Source organism: Mixophyes fleayi, chromosome 1 (assembly GCF_038048845.1).
Source record: "Mixophyes fleayi isolate aMixFle1 chromosome 1, aMixFle1.hap1, whole genome shotgun sequence".
Classification (NCBI taxonomy): Eukaryota; Metazoa; Chordata; class Amphibia; order Anura; family Limnodynastidae; genus Mixophyes; species Mixophyes fleayi.
Genome location: NC_134402.1, coordinates 378,470,474 through 378,488,042, shown reverse-complemented (window position 1 = coordinate 378,488,042; position 17,569 = coordinate 378,470,474). Strand labels below are relative to the sequence as shown.

At 38.0% G+C, this 17,569-nt stretch overlaps 1 protein-coding gene across 4 annotated transcripts in view; it reads right to left on the bottom strand.

Moving 5' to 3' along the window:
* SEMA6A (semaphorin 6A) overlaps nucleotides 1-17,569 on the bottom strand; it is a 156,520-nt gene that overhangs the window by 69,304 nt on the left and 69,647 nt on the right. For all 4 annotated transcript variants that reach the window (XM_075179421.1, XM_075179394.1, XM_075179402.1 and 1 more), the window contains exons 7-13: nucleotides 17,038-17,128; nucleotides 12,189-12,308; nucleotides 11,003-11,091; nucleotides 6,849-7,066; nucleotides 4,642-4,773; nucleotides 3,784-3,939; nucleotides 2,437-2,613 (exon numbers count right to left, since the gene is read on the bottom strand). In XM_075179421.1, coding sequence (XP_075035522.1) covers nucleotides 2,437-2,613; nucleotides 3,784-3,939; nucleotides 4,642-4,773; nucleotides 6,849-7,066; nucleotides 11,003-11,091; nucleotides 12,189-12,308; nucleotides 17,038-17,128 — 983 coding nt within the window. The remainder of the gene's footprint in view (nucleotides 1-2,436; nucleotides 2,614-3,783; nucleotides 3,940-4,641; nucleotides 4,774-6,848; nucleotides 7,067-11,002; nucleotides 11,092-12,188; nucleotides 12,309-17,037; nucleotides 17,129-17,569) is intronic.

Below are 17,569 nucleotides of genomic sequence, written 5' to 3'. Positions count from 1 at the left end.
GGATTCTCTCTATAGTGTTCAGCAGTGAGGTTCTAGAAAGAGGCTCCAACCTGCACAAGCAGAACAGAATGAAGGTTCACACTATGGGACATTATGATAATATAAGTATTTATTAATTCAACATATCAGACCAATGAAAGGTGGAACTAGCGAGCTGAGGGCCCCGGTGCAGGGAGGAGGGAACCAGGGCCCACAGCACACTAGTTCTGACCCTCTGCATCTGCAGTGCAGTGGGCCCCATTATCTTCATGGGCCCTGGTGCATCAATAGTAGTTCAGTCACTGAGACCAATACAATATTCCCATCAAGACACGGCTTACACGTTACTGTACCAACACAAAACATTTTAAAGACATGTCTCAGTAAAAATAGCAACTCAAACTTAAAGGAAAATGGGTATGAAAATCGAAACTCTGCAAAGGCTAAACTGACTGTAGCTAATAAAAATAACCATGAGATACACACAACATAAAACAATAGAAACTTAACATTTTAAATTAGGAAATCTTTCTTATTACACTTCAAGCACTTATGGCTCAGTGTAATGTTTAATATAGAATTCCATTAAAAACAGACTAAAGTGACTATCTGTGCAACAAAGAATAAATATAGATTACTAGTTTATTCCAATTTTATCCTGTATTATGTAAGGGATGCAATAAGATTCACACATTTCACCCACATATCAGTACTCAGAGGTGGCTGCTGAAAGCTCTCTCACACAAGGAGGATATAGCAGATGAATTTCCTACATCTTATAACAGGAACATTGGGAATAAGAACGTCACAATAAGCCTGTCTGGGCATAAACAGGATGTGAACTGGAAACCTATCAAGCTGAATTCCTGAGTAGTGCTGTAGCTGCCTTGTAGAAGTGAATGGACACAGCTTACTAGAAGTCTATGTGGCCACTGACTGCGCACTGCAGAAAGTCACTGTTTCCAGCCACTATATAGCACAAATAGGTGCAGATATTATCATTTAATATATTCACAGATTATGGTGAAGAGTTCGGAATACAAATCTATCTAGAGCTCTAAAACCTGCAGTGACATGTATATCATTGGAGATTTGTGGTCACTCCATTATGCATCAAAAATACATAACATGTCCACTGTATACAAAAATCTTGTTAAAATAGAATTTTAAATGATATTTGTTATAAGCAGAACCATTAGCTATTTCGGTGCCATTCTTTTTTTTAACCATCTGTGTTCATGGAACGGGTGACATGTTCTGACATTTAGAGGTGAAGACACGTCTGTTATTTGTGCATAAGGTTCCCACTTCCGTACTGCACACGTGCACCAAGAGTACATACACATATATATACGTATATATATTTTTGCGTATTGTTGACTTGCATCCGCCTACGCCTGGAGAGGAGGAAAGAGGGGCAAGAAAGCAAAGGCTGTATACAGTAAGGGCGCATTCATGTAACTGCGTCACAATTAGATATGAAGGCAGACAGTGGCTCAGTGGTTAGCACTCCTGCCTCACAGTGCTGGGTTCATGAGTTCAATTCCCAAGCATGGCCTTATCTGTGTGGAGTTTGTATGTTCTCCGTGGGTTTCCTCCAGGTGCTCCGGTTTCCTCCCACACTCCAAAAACATACTAGTAGGTTAATTGGCTGCTGTCAAATTGCCCTTAGTCTCTCTCACTGTCTGTGTGTGTTAGGTAATTTAGACTGTAAGCTCCAATGGGGCAGGGACTGATGTGAATGAGTTCTCTGTACAGCGCTGCAGAATCAGTGGCACTATATAAAAAATGGTGATGATAATGATGATGATGAAAGATATGCTTTTTTAAAGACATATCTGATGCGGGGGCTGGTGCAATGACACAATGATGACATGACTATCGTTTTGCTGGAATCCAAGAGTTGAACAATGATCTTTCCATGGCTGAATGATTATTTCAGTAAACGTTTACAAAGAATTTAAATGAACAACCTAGTAACAAAATGAACAAACCTGATAGCAGATCACTAAGTCTAATGCATGTTTTAGTTTCCATCATCTTGCATGGGAATGGAATGAAAGATAGAACAGTAGACTTATATTTCTGATGTGCACTGAAAGCTTCATGACACAGAGATTTGTAACTTCAGCAATCTCTGCATCCTTACGGTATTTACACAAACATTGCTTTGGTATTTATTGCACTAGCATTAGAAAATCATCAGCGTCCTTTAACATTCACAGGACCTGCCAGAAAGTCTGATTGGATTCCTTCCTGCGCTTAGCTTCTGATTCACCATATTCATGAAATAAAAAAATACACAAAACATGTTACATCAACCAGAGAAGTATTTCAGTGTTTTCAGATCTGTCATTCTCCTAATAAAAAACTGCAGATACAATGAGGAGATACAAACGCCACAACATTGCAGAACAATAGAGTACAACACATGGACACACACAAGGAAAGACGTACTTTTCAGTATTGTAAACATTCATCTCCTCCAAGAAGAGACTGTCACTGAGGAAGCCGCTGTATCCTGTCCTGGCCAAAAACTTCAGAATCACTCCCCGTTCTGATCCCAGAAACACCACTGTGTGATTGTGGTACGGACCTGCTGCAGTGTCAACTGCAATTTTTGTTAGACGATACCTAGAAAAGGCGTTAGAAACATTTTCATTATTAAGCTATTATTTTATTGTCCTGGGGCCTGATTCATTAAGGATCTTAACTTGAGAAACTTCTTATTTCAGTCTCCTGGACAAAACCATGTTACAATGCAAGGGGTGCAAATTAGTATTCTGTTTTGCACATAAGTTAAATACTGACTGTTTTTTAATGTAACACACAAATATCAACTTTAAATTTCAGTGTACAAATAAGCTATCAAGTATTTGTGTGCTACATGAAAAAACAGTCAGCATTTAACTTATGTGCAAAACAGGAAACTCATTTTCACCCCTAGCACTGTAACATGGTTTTGTCCAGGAGACTGAAATAAGAAGTCTCTCAAGTTAAGATCCTTAATGAATCAGGCCCCTGGATACTATAACCACTCCAAAAACAATCATTAGTCTTATATTTATACCAAAGGATCCGTTTAGAAATGTATAATAATTTAAAGAATTCATTAATCTATAATAAGCCTAAAAACGTTTCCATATATTTATAATAAACTTCCCTTTCATATATAGCAAATACCAAGTCACTATAGAGCACTGGACATCATTAGGATATGTCTAATTGCTGTGATATAACAAACAATTCCTATAAGCAAAAATAACAGCCAAGTGTTTTTGATAAGTTAAATAATAAAAAGGTAACAATAGAAAGCATGTGACTATGTGCTAATGCCACATATTTAAAATACTAGTCACAGTAGCAACATGAAAAATTTTAAGATTGATTTAATTTACTAATCCCCAGTGTTCCTTGCATCAGTTCTAGAATTACTTGGTATATATATGTATATCACTAAGAGATAGAGTGTAATGGCTTAAAAAGTAAATTGGCCAATATACTGGTTTGATAGTGAATGTCCCTCGCTCCACCACTGAAGCTTGTGAGGTCAGCTAATAATGTAGGACCTCCTGATCTCTATCTTCACTGACATCTGGTTTTCAGCACAGCTGAAATGACATTTCATATCTTGAAAGCAGCCCTGGGACGTTGGTGACATCTGCCCTGCACTCTCATCGCTTCGTGTTGGAGAAACGCCAAGGACAGCAGAGATGTTTACAGATCTTCAAAGTACCTGAAACGCATTTCCTAACAGCAGTGCACACACTGTGCTCCGACTCCAAGACATGGGAAAGTACTTACCTAACCATGGTCCGGAGAAACAACGGCCTGTTCACTATGGAGGGCACCGCCTCGTCCATCAGGGGATGCGTTTTAATGAAATTAAGAGTGTCGTCTGGAAGGTCATTGGATGTGGCGTATCTCTCTACGGTTGCGGAGCCAGCACAGCAGCCTGGCCTGTAATACAGAGCAGAAGAACAGTGGGACACGGAGCACAAATCAAACTATCATACCAAACTATCATGCCAACTTTGATTTTCTTACCCTCAGCAAGGATTGTTTACTAAACAAAGAAAAAATTGCATTGTCTGTGTCCACATGAAGCGAAACCTTACACAACTAAATCTCATATACAAATATAGGACATACATGCCCACTTTTAAGATTTCTCCCCCGAAATTTCGCCAAATTTCGGGAGTTTTGCCAACTCTTTCGGGAGTCCGTGAGGACTCCCCGAAATTCGGGAGCCTCCCGGGAATTCCGGGAGAGTAGGCAAGTATGAATTAGGAGCAAACTTTCCTTACCAACTAATATATTTTAATATGATCATATACCAATGTCATAGCACTCATCTTATAATCATATATACAATAAGGAGGGGTATTGTCAAAAGTGATTAGAATGTTATTGTGAATAAATGTCAAAAGTAATTTATTATTCACATACATTACAAAATATATTGGTATATTATGTCAAATTTGTCAGTCGGACACAATTCATCATGTTTAGTAATACCACCCCCCTCCGCACCAGATTATGGAGAGTAGATAAAGGGGTACCATTGAAAAATAATGTGCCTCTGTTTCTCCCTTATACACATCCATCCATCCTCACCGCAGACTGAATTGCTGAGGGAATAAGTAATCAGGGACACACTACCTTGGCTTAGGTACACGTTCATCAGGAACTGGGGTCCACGTGGAGTCTGGCGATTTCTGCTCCTTGAATCTCCCAGTGAACACACTGGCGATGTCGGCCATGTCGTAAGCACAGACAGCAGAGCCTGGGATGCTGAAATGTGACATTTCCCAGAATTTGTTACTCACTTCACAGCTATGCATACAATTTGTGACTGAAACACATGCCGTATAGAAGCCTTACTGTCATGGAAAGCTTAGCTCTGAACTCCATGACCCTTATCTATTGAAAACTGAGGGCAAAGCCATGCAAAACAGACAAAAGTAGCGCCAGCCGAGCTCCTGTTAGCAGACTTTTCCTTGATGGCTTCTAAAAAAACACCTAATTACAGTGAACTTAAAAAGAAAGCAATCCCCTGAGAAAACATCTCAGCCCTGGGGTTTGCACAGTAGGTAATGGGCTGCGAGAATTATGACCTATTATTTTGAAGCGTCGGCCTGTAGATATTATCAACACTTTTCTAGCATTAATTCACAAAAATCCTACTGTGCCACAAAGACCAATCTAGGCTTGTAGTAAAGACAGCTTAAAGCTAAAGTGTCCAATTAAGACATGAGCAGAATAGCAGACGACAGGATTCGGCCTGTGTTCAGTTTGCTAGGTGTTTATTTTTTAAAGACATTACAGTCTGTTTAAAAGTGACTTCATTTATAGTAGTTACTTGTTTGTTAGGTTAAAGTTTACCGGCCTCCAAATCACATTGGAGGCAGCCATTTTGTGGGTTGAACCAACAGTCATGAGAATGCATCTTATCAATCCGATAGCAGCTATTGTAATCATGGAGGCATGAGGTACTTCTTGCTTCCTGCTTTAGTAATTTCACAAGTTCTAAGAGAATTGACGCGATGAGTTCAGTCCACAAAATGGGTTTAATGGAGGAAGCATAAAACTTGATAAATAAATATAAAATATGTAAAATATATGAACTGTTTGCAGAATAATAAATAGAAGTATGATTTATATATGTGGTGGGCCAGGAAATGACTCTACAGTCTTCTGTGATGAGATGGGCTAACAAGGCTGCTTACATGTTGTTGCATGTCTACAAGCAGGCTCAGGCACTACAGCTAGGCCTCTACAGACTAATTCAAAAGTGTGTAAAGACATTTATCTGCTTGTATCTCAGGGGATACACTGTGTAAGACCTATACCAATAGCTAGCCTTTAATTATGGATTGGGAAGAAATATGGAAAACTTATCTCATACTTGTGAACTCGCCCAGAATGTCTGGGAGACTCCCAAATTCTGGGTGGGTCTCCCGGACTCCCGGGAGAGTATGATGGTCTCCCGCATCTGCCCACTTCCTAGTGAGGTTGGCAGAATTAAATCCAAAATGCAGCGATTCCCCGGGAATCGCGGCATTTGGCCCCGTCCCCGCTGTAGAATGACGCGTTTGCTTCATTACATCATGGGGGCAGAGCCAAAATAACGCGAATTTCGGAGCCCCGTCCCCTGCACGCCCACCTGTCCCAGAGAGCTCCTGGATCATACTTGCCATAAGTTGGCAAGTATGACTTATCTTACTTCTGTCAGTGTTGGTATGAGATGTACCAAAATCTGTGATCTTTATGTGGCATAGATGGGCTACATTATCAATCATCAGTTTCAAAAGGTGATGTCTGGGCTAGGTGATTGACTCATCTCTTGTTTAGATATATTATATAGTGCCAGCATAATCTACTCAAGTGTGTGCAATAATATTTTATTACACGTTAAGGAAGCAGATGTTTAGGTTGTTGTTTTTAGATTTGCCATTGTGTCTTACTACCTAAGTTCCTGTTGCCCTAACTACATTGGCTCTTTAATAATAAGATTAAAGCTATTTAAAATACAACGATAGAGAACAGTCACTGCCATATATCTACAGTTCATCCTCAAAGCCATGAAAGGCTTTATATTCTATTGCAGCTAATGTTATTTATCAATTTTAGTATATACTTGGTTTTATAGGATTGTAAGTCCTTGGTCATATTTACTACATCTTTGTGAAAACGACTAACTCAGGAGGGTAGCATTTTAAAAACGATGAATAACGCCAGGTAAGAAAAAACAACAGTGAAGTGGCATCTACATTTACACTTTAACCAGAAAAACTAATTTGCAGCCTGGCTGTGTGATTCAGAGTAGATTTATTGAAAAGACATATGCAGCACATGCTCACAGTTACCTGTTGTACGGTGTGGAGAATGTAGCTAGCACGACATCCCGGCCATTAATATGAATCACATCAGTAACAGCTTGCAGTATGTTAAAGTAGAAATGGGAATCGCCAGGAACAGAGCAATTCAATCGAGCTTTAAGGAACGAAGTCCACTGTTTCTCAAGCACCCTCTGAGAGCCCCCCATGTCATTCTTGCAAACCTGGGCAACTCTGGGAAACACCACCTGCAGAGCAAAACAGTATTTCAACCTCAGTGTCAGAAAATGCCAGGATGTGTAATAGGATACAATAGCTATATAATCCTCTAGGAAAAAAAATAAGCACCAAAAGGGAAAGTCAGCGCTAGAACCATGTGTTACAAAAGATAAGAATGTGCCATTTAAAGCAGTGCAATAAATCCCACAGAAGATCAGATGTCTGCAATATATAAATTAATTTCTAGAAAGACTGCTTAGCTTTCCATTTCCACAGACAAAAGCACATTCTGCATTTACAGAACAGATTACTCAGAAAGCCGGATGCTTTTCCAAATCTCTACTCTCTATAATGTTTAGATCTTCAGTGGCTTTTTTTTTTTCATTACCCCAACAAATCATTCTCCTTTATAACTCATTTCGGTCATCACTGTCTCATTCCGTTCTAATAACCAGTGCCTCTCAATGACATTTTAGTCACTGAAGTCATCCAAATAGTATTTTGATTTGGTTTAATTAAAGCTTATGCAGAATTAGCATTCGCACTTATGAATTTAAAAGCTTGTTTTGCTAATCGCTTAAAGTGCTACATATTCACCGCAGTCTACGAGGGCTGATCTATAAAAAATAACTTCTGCTGTAATTGCTGTCTGGACCCTTTAAACCCTGCCTAGTCTAAGAGTTGAATACTTATACTGAAACACTACATCAGAGGCAGGTGACAATTTCACACTCCAAATGTGGTGGCATTACGAGAGGAAAACTGCCTGGCAGTGCTGGGGCTCTGGGTTTGAATCTGAGCAGGGCACTTATCTAGGTGGAGTTATTTCCATGGTCGTGTGCTCTTCCTTCTACAGTCCAAATACACTTAATATAGGGCCAATTAACCTACAGTGCTTGTGATAGGCAAATTGTACAGGTCAGGGGCAAACGCAGGGTTTGTAGAGGGGGGGTTTCCACACCACCCCGCCAGTGAGTGTGACCAGCATGCATGGGGGCGTTGCTATAATTTTAGACATCTCCAACTCTTCCTATCCCCATAATATACATGGGCAATGTTGTGTGGACTACTGTTAGGTGCACGCAACTCTCCCTTTTCAAGAAGAGCCATGTGAAGGAGGGGCAGGGTCCAGCCACCTCAATTATATAGTGCCCCAGGCTTGGAGGGGGGTTTCCAGGCACTAGGGAATCCCCCTCGGTTTGCCTATGCAGGTCTTCAGTAAATGTTGCCACTACATAAATAAAGGACAATATAAATGACTACAAGTCACCAGAGAGAGTCAACCGGTGGCAGTCAAGCTGCTGTGGAACTACAAGTGCCACAGTAGCAGGAACAATTCTTCAGAAGTACATCATGGTACCATACTTCATTTCTTATGTTTAAGTAACTGGAAAAATAAGACACATTAATTGAACTGGCACATCCGCATCTTCAGATTTCTATAAATACCCCACAGAGCTTTAAATAAACTACAAATCTGCACCAGTACATAAATAAAGACTCCCAACCTAGATACCACATTTGCAATGACATTTTGAGATTAAATGAGTTTGTCTATGTTACCACTGATTTTAACTACATTTTCAGCTTTCCTCCTAAATTAAAAATAACTAAATCTATATTTGTTGCATTTCAGCACAATGTTGCAAACAAATAGTTTTATGTTGGTGGATTGCAGAATGGAAACAGCCTGGCGGGTTGAAGTGTGAAGACACAGCAGTTCAAATTTCACTGGTTCCGCTGTTTAATGTTCTTAATGTCATATTCTGACCCCAGACAGTTTCTAAATAGAACTCATTTCTACAACTGTCTGGTATGCAATTATGTGCTCATCATAAATATTTTTAAACTTTATCTCGCTTTTTAGGTATATATTTAACTTTTTAAATGACAAAATTTCATTGATATAAAGTGATACTTATACAATGTATTTTATTAATCTAGCAAATGATTTTTAGCCCATCTGACACACATCAGCCAGTTTAAAGGCAGCAACATAACCTTTCGTTGATAATGATATTACTATAAGGTATTATTACAAGGTAAGTTATATTACTATCACAGTATTATTATCCCTACTATTACAAAAAGGACAATGTTGTATAAGCCACCACCCACATTTGTGTGTGTATCTATCAATATCTATATGTCTATATCTATCTATCATTCTATCAATATCCATAGATCTCTAACTATAGATCTATATCTATCTATCATTCTATCAATATCCATAGATCTCTAACTATAGATCTATATCTATCTATCATTCTATCAATATCCATAGATCTCTATCTATAGATCTATATCTATCTTTCATTCTATCAATATCCATAGATCTCTATCTATAGATCTATATCTATCTATCTTTCTATCAATATCCATAGATCCTTATTTATAGATTTATATCTATCTATCATTCTATCAATATCCATAGATCCTTATTTATAGATCTATATCTATCTATCATTCTATCAATATCCATAGATCTCTATCTATAAATATATATCTATCTATCATTATATCAATATCCACAGATCTCTATCTATAGATCTATATCTATCTATCATTCTATCAATATCCATAGATCTCTATCTATAGATCTATATCTATCTATCATTCTATCAATATCCATAGATCCTTATTTATAGATCTATATCTATATATCATTCTATCAATATCCATAGATCTCTATCTATAAATCTATATCTATATATCATTCTATCAATATCCATAGATCTCTATCTATAAATCTATATCTATCTATCATTCTATCAATATCCACAGATCTCTATCTATAGATCTATATCTATCTAGCTATCATTATATCAAAATCTAACTATATCTATCTATAAATCTCTCTCTCTCTATCTCTATCTCTATCTCTCTTTATCGCTCCACAACTGTAAAAGTTGGATTAATGGTATCTATGTTTGAATTAACAGAATCTCACTGTATTTATAATAAAGCATTGCTGTCTGGCGGCTCCCACTGAATAAGGAAAGAGCTGTGTGTGATCAGCTGGTACTGTACAACAACTGGCAGCATTCCATGTGTGGTTGTCTAAAAGGCAGCACAAAATAGAGATGCCCACCACCAGAGCAAATATATCTCCCTGTGGACTGGTAATTGTTTCACATAATTAGACAGTCTGCAAGATCCAAATAACAGCTCTAACAACATATTTCCTATATCGCTTCAATGAAATATATATAAACAAGTCTGTGGTCAGAACTGTATATCAAAGTATATTGGTAACATCCCATTTATAGCTGTACACAGTGGTCAAAGTGGAAATTTAGAAATGTCAGTATAGAAAATATAAGTGATTGGAATGTGATAGTTTTAGTAGCGGTATGGACCACAGGCTGTACCACTTATCAGAGTCTTCCTTAACCTTATATAACTATGTAACTTCCATATGGCCTTTAATCTTACTGACACTTAAGTTTAGTGTAGGCAACCTGTGAACCGCAACAGGATGCTGGGTTGTAGTCTAATCTCAGCTGGAGAGCAATGGGTGTCTTTCCTCATAGTAATATAAAACATAGAAAGGATTACGAGAGCCATGTTTATATGTGCAGTGTCAGCTAAGTAGACTACTTATCATTTTTTTGTTAATTTGTATTATCCCCACTTCAATTTTTAGAGCCGACTGTATAATACAGCATGAAATGATTGTATCAGGTGTGAATGCTCTAGTTTCCCTAAGCTTGCAACGCACTCGCTAGCCACACGTTTGCTCCCAGCACTGCAATGATGCGGCTTGTGGTGACTTCCCCTAGCAGTAATATCCTACATAAGGGTATTGCACTTGAGAGACATTATAAAGTTTCAAGATTTGCAAAGCAATCTTCCCAAAAGGTGGCCTTGTCATGGTGATTAATGGCTCTCATTGCAAGGTCTCCTATTGCTGGGAGGACTTGAGAGCAGCTGCACAGGTAATTTACGTCCATTTCTTGCCCTACCTTTCCCATGCTGTTGTATTCAACTGCAATTTCACGATAGAAAAAGTAGATAAGGTCTCCGTAATCCACAGCATGAACAAAGTAGGGCTCTGAAAGCAGAGATGAAGAATCCAGGAATGTTATGTGCATATTGTCAACAAAGTGGGATACATTCATTGGAATATATATATATATATATATATATATATATATATATATATATATATATACATACACACACACATATATATATATATATACATACACATATATATACATACAAACATGCATATCTATCTATATACCCATATATACACACACACACAGGTAATGAACATTTCAGACACGTTTCCTAAAATTAGAGGGTAACGTGGGTTTTGCTTTGCATGATAGAGAAGATGTCTCTGCATGTATAAATGTTAGAACAATAATACAATTGTGGCCAATGATACTAGTTTTTATTTTCTGCTTTCATATATGGTCTTTTATATCTCCCCTATCCCTTCTTTTTCTCCATTTACTCCTGATGGATATTGCAATGCAAGCTGATGATGTAACCCAGTGTTGGCCAATCTGTGGCACTCCAGGTGTTTTATGAAACTACAAGTCCCAGCATGCTTTGCCAATACATAGCAGCTAATTGCTGGAAGGGTATGCTGAGACTTGTAGTTTTACAACACCTGGAGTGTCACAGATTAGCCAACACTGATGTAGCCTGTTTGGTTTATCTGTGCTGTATTGTGCTATGTAATGCAGTACTGTTACGTTACTATTGTATGGATTGAAATGTGCCGTACAAAAGTATAATATTTGGGGGGGATCACTGCTGTTATCGACTGATGTTTAGCTCCAAACCCAACGGTAACATCCTGACGGGGTGACAGTTCTGCATACATTTATTATATACAGCTGGAATACATTGACATGATATTTGATGGCACTGTATGTAACACTACTCTTCTGTAGCCGGGATCTGAAATTTAACTATAGAATAAATTGACAACCAGCCAAAGAATGGGTGATAACCAACTATCTTGGGACAATTAAAAAAAAAAAAAGAAAGAAGTATAACAGCATTTTCTAAGGCAATTGCTCAAGTTCTGTTAAGTGGAGTGGAAAAGACCAAAATAAATGAAGAAGCTACAGAACCAGCCTATCCAGGAAGAATCCCTGACTCACATGATGACCTATAGAAGATGTCACTTACCTTTTAACCATTTGGAGTCATATTTGACTGTCCGCAGAGTTGGGCTGTCTCCTAGACTCCGGTAAATCACAGCATCGATCGCAAGAAAGTCAGTCACAGTAGCAGAATAAAGTTTTCCATCTTGAAGGAGAGAAGATGAGATTACCAAAATACCAAAGAGTAGAAGTAAACAGTTTGGGCATGTTAAAATAAGAAATATGACAGGAGACCTTTTCTTTGACAAGAAAATTCTAAAATGAATACATTAACGGGAAATGATTCACTTGTTTTTGTTTTAATTTCGACACGTTTGGCGTAATGCATGTGTCAGTCATTATAACAACCTTACTGCTTACTTGCGTCATGATGAGTAGGGAGCGACCATACTGTTTTGGCCAATGTAAAAATAAACATCAGTCAAAGGGGTGATTAAAGGTGTTTTTCAATCAACTGGGCGGATGCCTGATTGCATCCAACTCCTTATCATGTTAGGAGAAAACTAAGCACAATAGAAGTTTGGAAATGGTAGAAGACTTGATTGGCTTTGCTAAGCAGATATTTAAGAATACATCACCTAAAAATCTAAAAAAAATGCTTTAGGAGCTCTACAGATTCAGACAGAAATAAAAGATTTTCCCATCTCAAACATATCACAACATGGCATTGGATAGGCCACTGATCCCTCTTTAATAAAAGCTCTTTAATAAAAGTTGATCCAAGGCTAGCAAGATTTGAAAGCAATTATAAAAACTTATAATACCTAAATGCATGTAGCATAACAACAAACATTTTAAGCTGCCAATACTATGATATGTTCCTTTGGATAGTAGGTGGAAATAAATATGTTAAATTGTTTGACCTACCGCTAATTTAAAGCGGCATAAGTTTTAAATAACAAGCAAAGCACTCTTGGAAATGGATGTGCCGCCACTACAAAATGCAGCTAGGGACTGTGGGTAGGCCTATACTAATTACCAGGGCGGTTCTTCAGCAAAGATCATTGGAGCAGACTTTGTGTAAATGTATTTCTCTATGCTTGAAAACATTACAAAGAATTCCCACATGTCATTTGTACTAAGCTAATAGGCTAAATGCTCATGATAGACAGGCTGCGATTTGAATTACAAAGCGCATGACTACATAAAGTCCTACAATTCCTTATTTAACAAATAACACTTGAAAGAAAAAGTGAAATATGTTTCTGGTTTATAGCAATTTTCTTAATTTAATATAACTGATTTATAATAGTTGTATAAAGCAATACATTATTGAAACTATCAATATTATTATTACTAATAGTACTAGTAACAGAAGTAGTAGTATGGTAGTATTTTAATAGATTGCTTCAATATGACAATTTTTATTTCTTGGAACACTGTGTTAGATTTGGGGCATTGTTGAACACATTGTTGTTTCTTGGTGTGGGGCTTCCAGCATGACAAGACCTTTACGGAATTTTCAGCTCTAATCTACGTTGTTCATATTTTGAAAGATGCTCACTGCCTCTTACATATTTCAGTACAGGAGAAACAATAGACTGCTCTGTACTGAACTGATAGGAAGCTCCAGGCATTTACTATGGGTTCTGCTGTAAGCAGCACATTTATTCTTGCATACTGAGATCACAGTATAAACTAACTTGGACTTTTGTACATTGGTCTTTGTTAAATGCCAATGACGTTCAGTTAAATATTGCAGATGAATTCAATTACTTTCTTACGTACATGTGTTTACATGGTCATTTTGGCCAATGTCGAAGAGCAAGAGCGAGTCATGGGAAATTATCAATCTTTCCACTCTCATTATCCCCGCCGGAATACTTTTTCTTTTCTTTTTCTTTATTTTGTTGTAGTTGAAGTACAGTAATGAAAACCAGCTCATGACTTGGCTCCACAGAACAGTGAAATACCTTCCACACTAGCCAGGGATAAGTGTCTAACTTACAATTTATTGGTACCTTTGGGGCATATTTCAGTGGTGGTCTTGTATTACACAATACACATGCTAATAGAAAAAGGCATAAAATGGCATCTAAATCACCGTAAAAAAATATAAAGTTTCTACAAGGACACTTGGGGTTAGTACTAAAACATCCACTGCATATAATATTTAATGTGATAGACCGCCCAGGGGTACTATGCAGTGATGAGTTCCTCCTATTTCACCAACAATAAAATGTCATTCAGACACATCCATCACGGTTTTAGAAAATAGATTTGCTTTGAGTCTTTGTGTGTGCTCTGTACACTGTATTAGAGGGAAATGTAGCGCAGGCATGGGGCCAGTATGCTCAAATGCTAAAGCAGAATTATATTATAAGAATGTCAACATTTAATAAAGACGAACAAAACATTTTGCTAAATAAATTCACTGCATGCAGTGCAGCCTTTCATTTAATTAAGCTTGTGAAAAGTTTTCTCCTTTGTTAGTCCATATCTCATCCAGTTCTACAGCCCTGATCTAGAGCAGGGATAGACAACCTGTACCTCTACAGATAGTGGTGACCTAAAGCTCCCAACATCTCCATAAATCTAATCTATTATTTGGTAATAATCTAGAATTAAAAGGAAATAACAGCATTTGAGATGCAAATGAGAATTTATGCACTGACCTTTCTGATCTTTAAAGTAATATTTTCAATTATATCTGACATTTCAATTTAACAATGGACATTTTAAACATTCATAAAAGATGACTTTGATGTACAATAAAAACTTCACCTAACTTGCAAAGTTCTCTTGACATTTGCAACATTGGACAACATTACAATATGCTCCGCTAGCAAAGGTAAGTACAACACAAACCTCAGAAATAACCTTAGCACTTCCTAAAAACAGGGCAAGTGATTATCTTAGCTCTTTCCTTTCCTGTTTTAATACATTACTTAGCTGATGCAACACACGCTGGAAGGCAATACTGATTTACGGATGTAATATGTAAGTAAACATATAACCAGGCAGATGCGACATACGTTGGAATGCAATAATGATTTACGGATCTAATATGTAACTTAACTATTGCTGGTAACTGAGCCACTTAGGGCTAGATTTACTAAGCTGCGGGTTTGAAAAAGTGTAGATGTTGCCTATAGCAACCAATCAGATTCTAGCTTTCATTTATTTAGTACTTTCTACAAAATGACAGCTAGAATCTGATTGGTTGCTATAGGCAACATCCCCACTTTTTCAAACCCGCAGCTTAGTAAATCTAGCCCTCAGTCTCTTTCTATTTAATGCATGCTCGAGGTACACTACTGAGACACTGGCCAACTGGGTCTTCTGAGCTTACATGTCAATAAAGAACTTCAATGCTCTTTTGTTGCAATATTCTCAAGTTTAAAATTCAATAGGATGTGTAATGCATGTCACTATGAACAGGGCAATAAACACATTTTTGGATGAATGAAGTTTTATATAAAAACTCATATGTGCTACTTTCTATATGCAACAAAGATCATATAACAAGATGTGGAGCCGGGCACGTGTAGCACTAGTTCAGTTCAAAGCTTATCAATGATGTGGACAGCACGGTGGCTTAGCGGTTAACACTTCTGCCTCACAGCACTGGAGCCATGAGATTGATTCCTGACCGTGACCTTATCTCTGTTGAGTTTGTATGTTCTCCCTGTGTTTGCGTGGGTTTCCTCCGGGTGCTCTGGTTTCCTTACACACTCCAAAAACATACTAGTAGGTTAATTAGCAACTATCAAATTGACCTTAGTCTCTCTTGGTCTGTGTGTATGTTAGGGTAGACCATAAGCTCCAATGGGACTGGAACTGATGTGAGCGAGTTCTCTGTACAGCGCTGAAAAATTAGTAGCGCTATATGAATAGCTAATGGTGATGAATGTATAGAGTCATGCTCAGCACAAAAAAAGTGAATTAAAATTACACACTTGGTTTTGATGATTTTTACAAAATTCCATTCACTTCAGTTCAGCCCTGTAAATGTTGATGGCCTGCTCAATGCATAAAAATACATGTACAATACAAAAGTGAGAACACACTGGATACAAAGGAGTTGTCAGCTTAATGCAATGTACATAATACTGGCTACTTTTCATACCAGGAATTGCCATAACCAATAACACACCAATCAGTAAATAATGAAATGTGGTGCTCACAGTTGTAGAATATCATTATTGGTAACAAAAATGTGGAGGCCATAAAATGAAATCTTTTGATGAGGACACCAATGTAGAAAAACTTGATACAAAATAGTAATTTCTTAATAAACTGGAAAAGTAGCATAGGTTTTGCCACTTCTCTGTCCATGTGAAACATTTCAGATGACAAGTTATTATTATTATTATTAATTTTTATTTATAGGGCGCCACAAAGTATCCGTAGCGCCGTACAAGGACAAACAATAGCACAGTACAAGGTGAAACAGCACAGTACAAGTAACAGTAAGCACTATAACTCTGGGGGCTCAGGCACAGCATGAAAGAGAGGGAGGGAGGGGAAAAGTGAGTATAGGCAGGTAACTATGGCCCAAGAGGGTGGGCACGGATGACAGGTTGAGAGTCATTGAGGGGAGCGGAGAGAAGCGAGAGGAGACAGAGGGCAGAGGGACTGAGAGGAGGTGAGCTGAGTAGCTGGAGAGCGCAGTTAAAAGTGATGGAAACAGAAAGTAGGAGAGCCCTGCTCAAAGGAGCGAACAATCTAGAGGGAGGGGAAGACAGACAGACACATGGATGAGACGGAGAGACGGGAGAAACGGAGACGGAGTCGAGGAAGGGGGAGAAGGGAAGAAGGGATGAGAAAGAGAGGTAGCCGACCGGTGGGAGTTTAGGCATGAGACTGGAAGGCTTTAAGGAAAAGGTGGGTTTTTAATGTTCGTTTGACAAGTTTTAAAATGACGGCCATACCTGCAAACAGAGCGACATTGGCATGCTTGGCGTCATATGGGCACCTGGCCATCCCGCTAATTTCTTCATCCAAGAACTCAAGTGTGTCCATCTGACAAATAAAGTGGTAATAACTCATTAACAATGCAGCATTCTCTACTGTATTCTATTTAGCTTACCTCAATTCAATAACCATTGAAATACTTGCTAAGGTAGGATTTAAGTATTGTTAAACAGCCCTGCTTACCTAAGTAAGGTAAAGTTAATTATCATTAGACACCAATTCATTGTCTCCCAATGTCGATGTTATTACCATAAAAACTCTGACTACAGTGTACTGGGGTCAACAAGGCACAGTAACAGAGCAATTGGGAAGCAAGATGAAGCTGAGCTATTTTAAAATTTCTAAAGTATAGATGAACATTCCCTTTAGTTATTATTATGACTATCAAATCTCGAAAGCAGCACAGACTGTTCCCTCAGCTATTGCAAATCAATGTTAATAATCCAGAAACTAGCTGACGTACCCCTTTAGCCATCCCCAGTTTTAGAA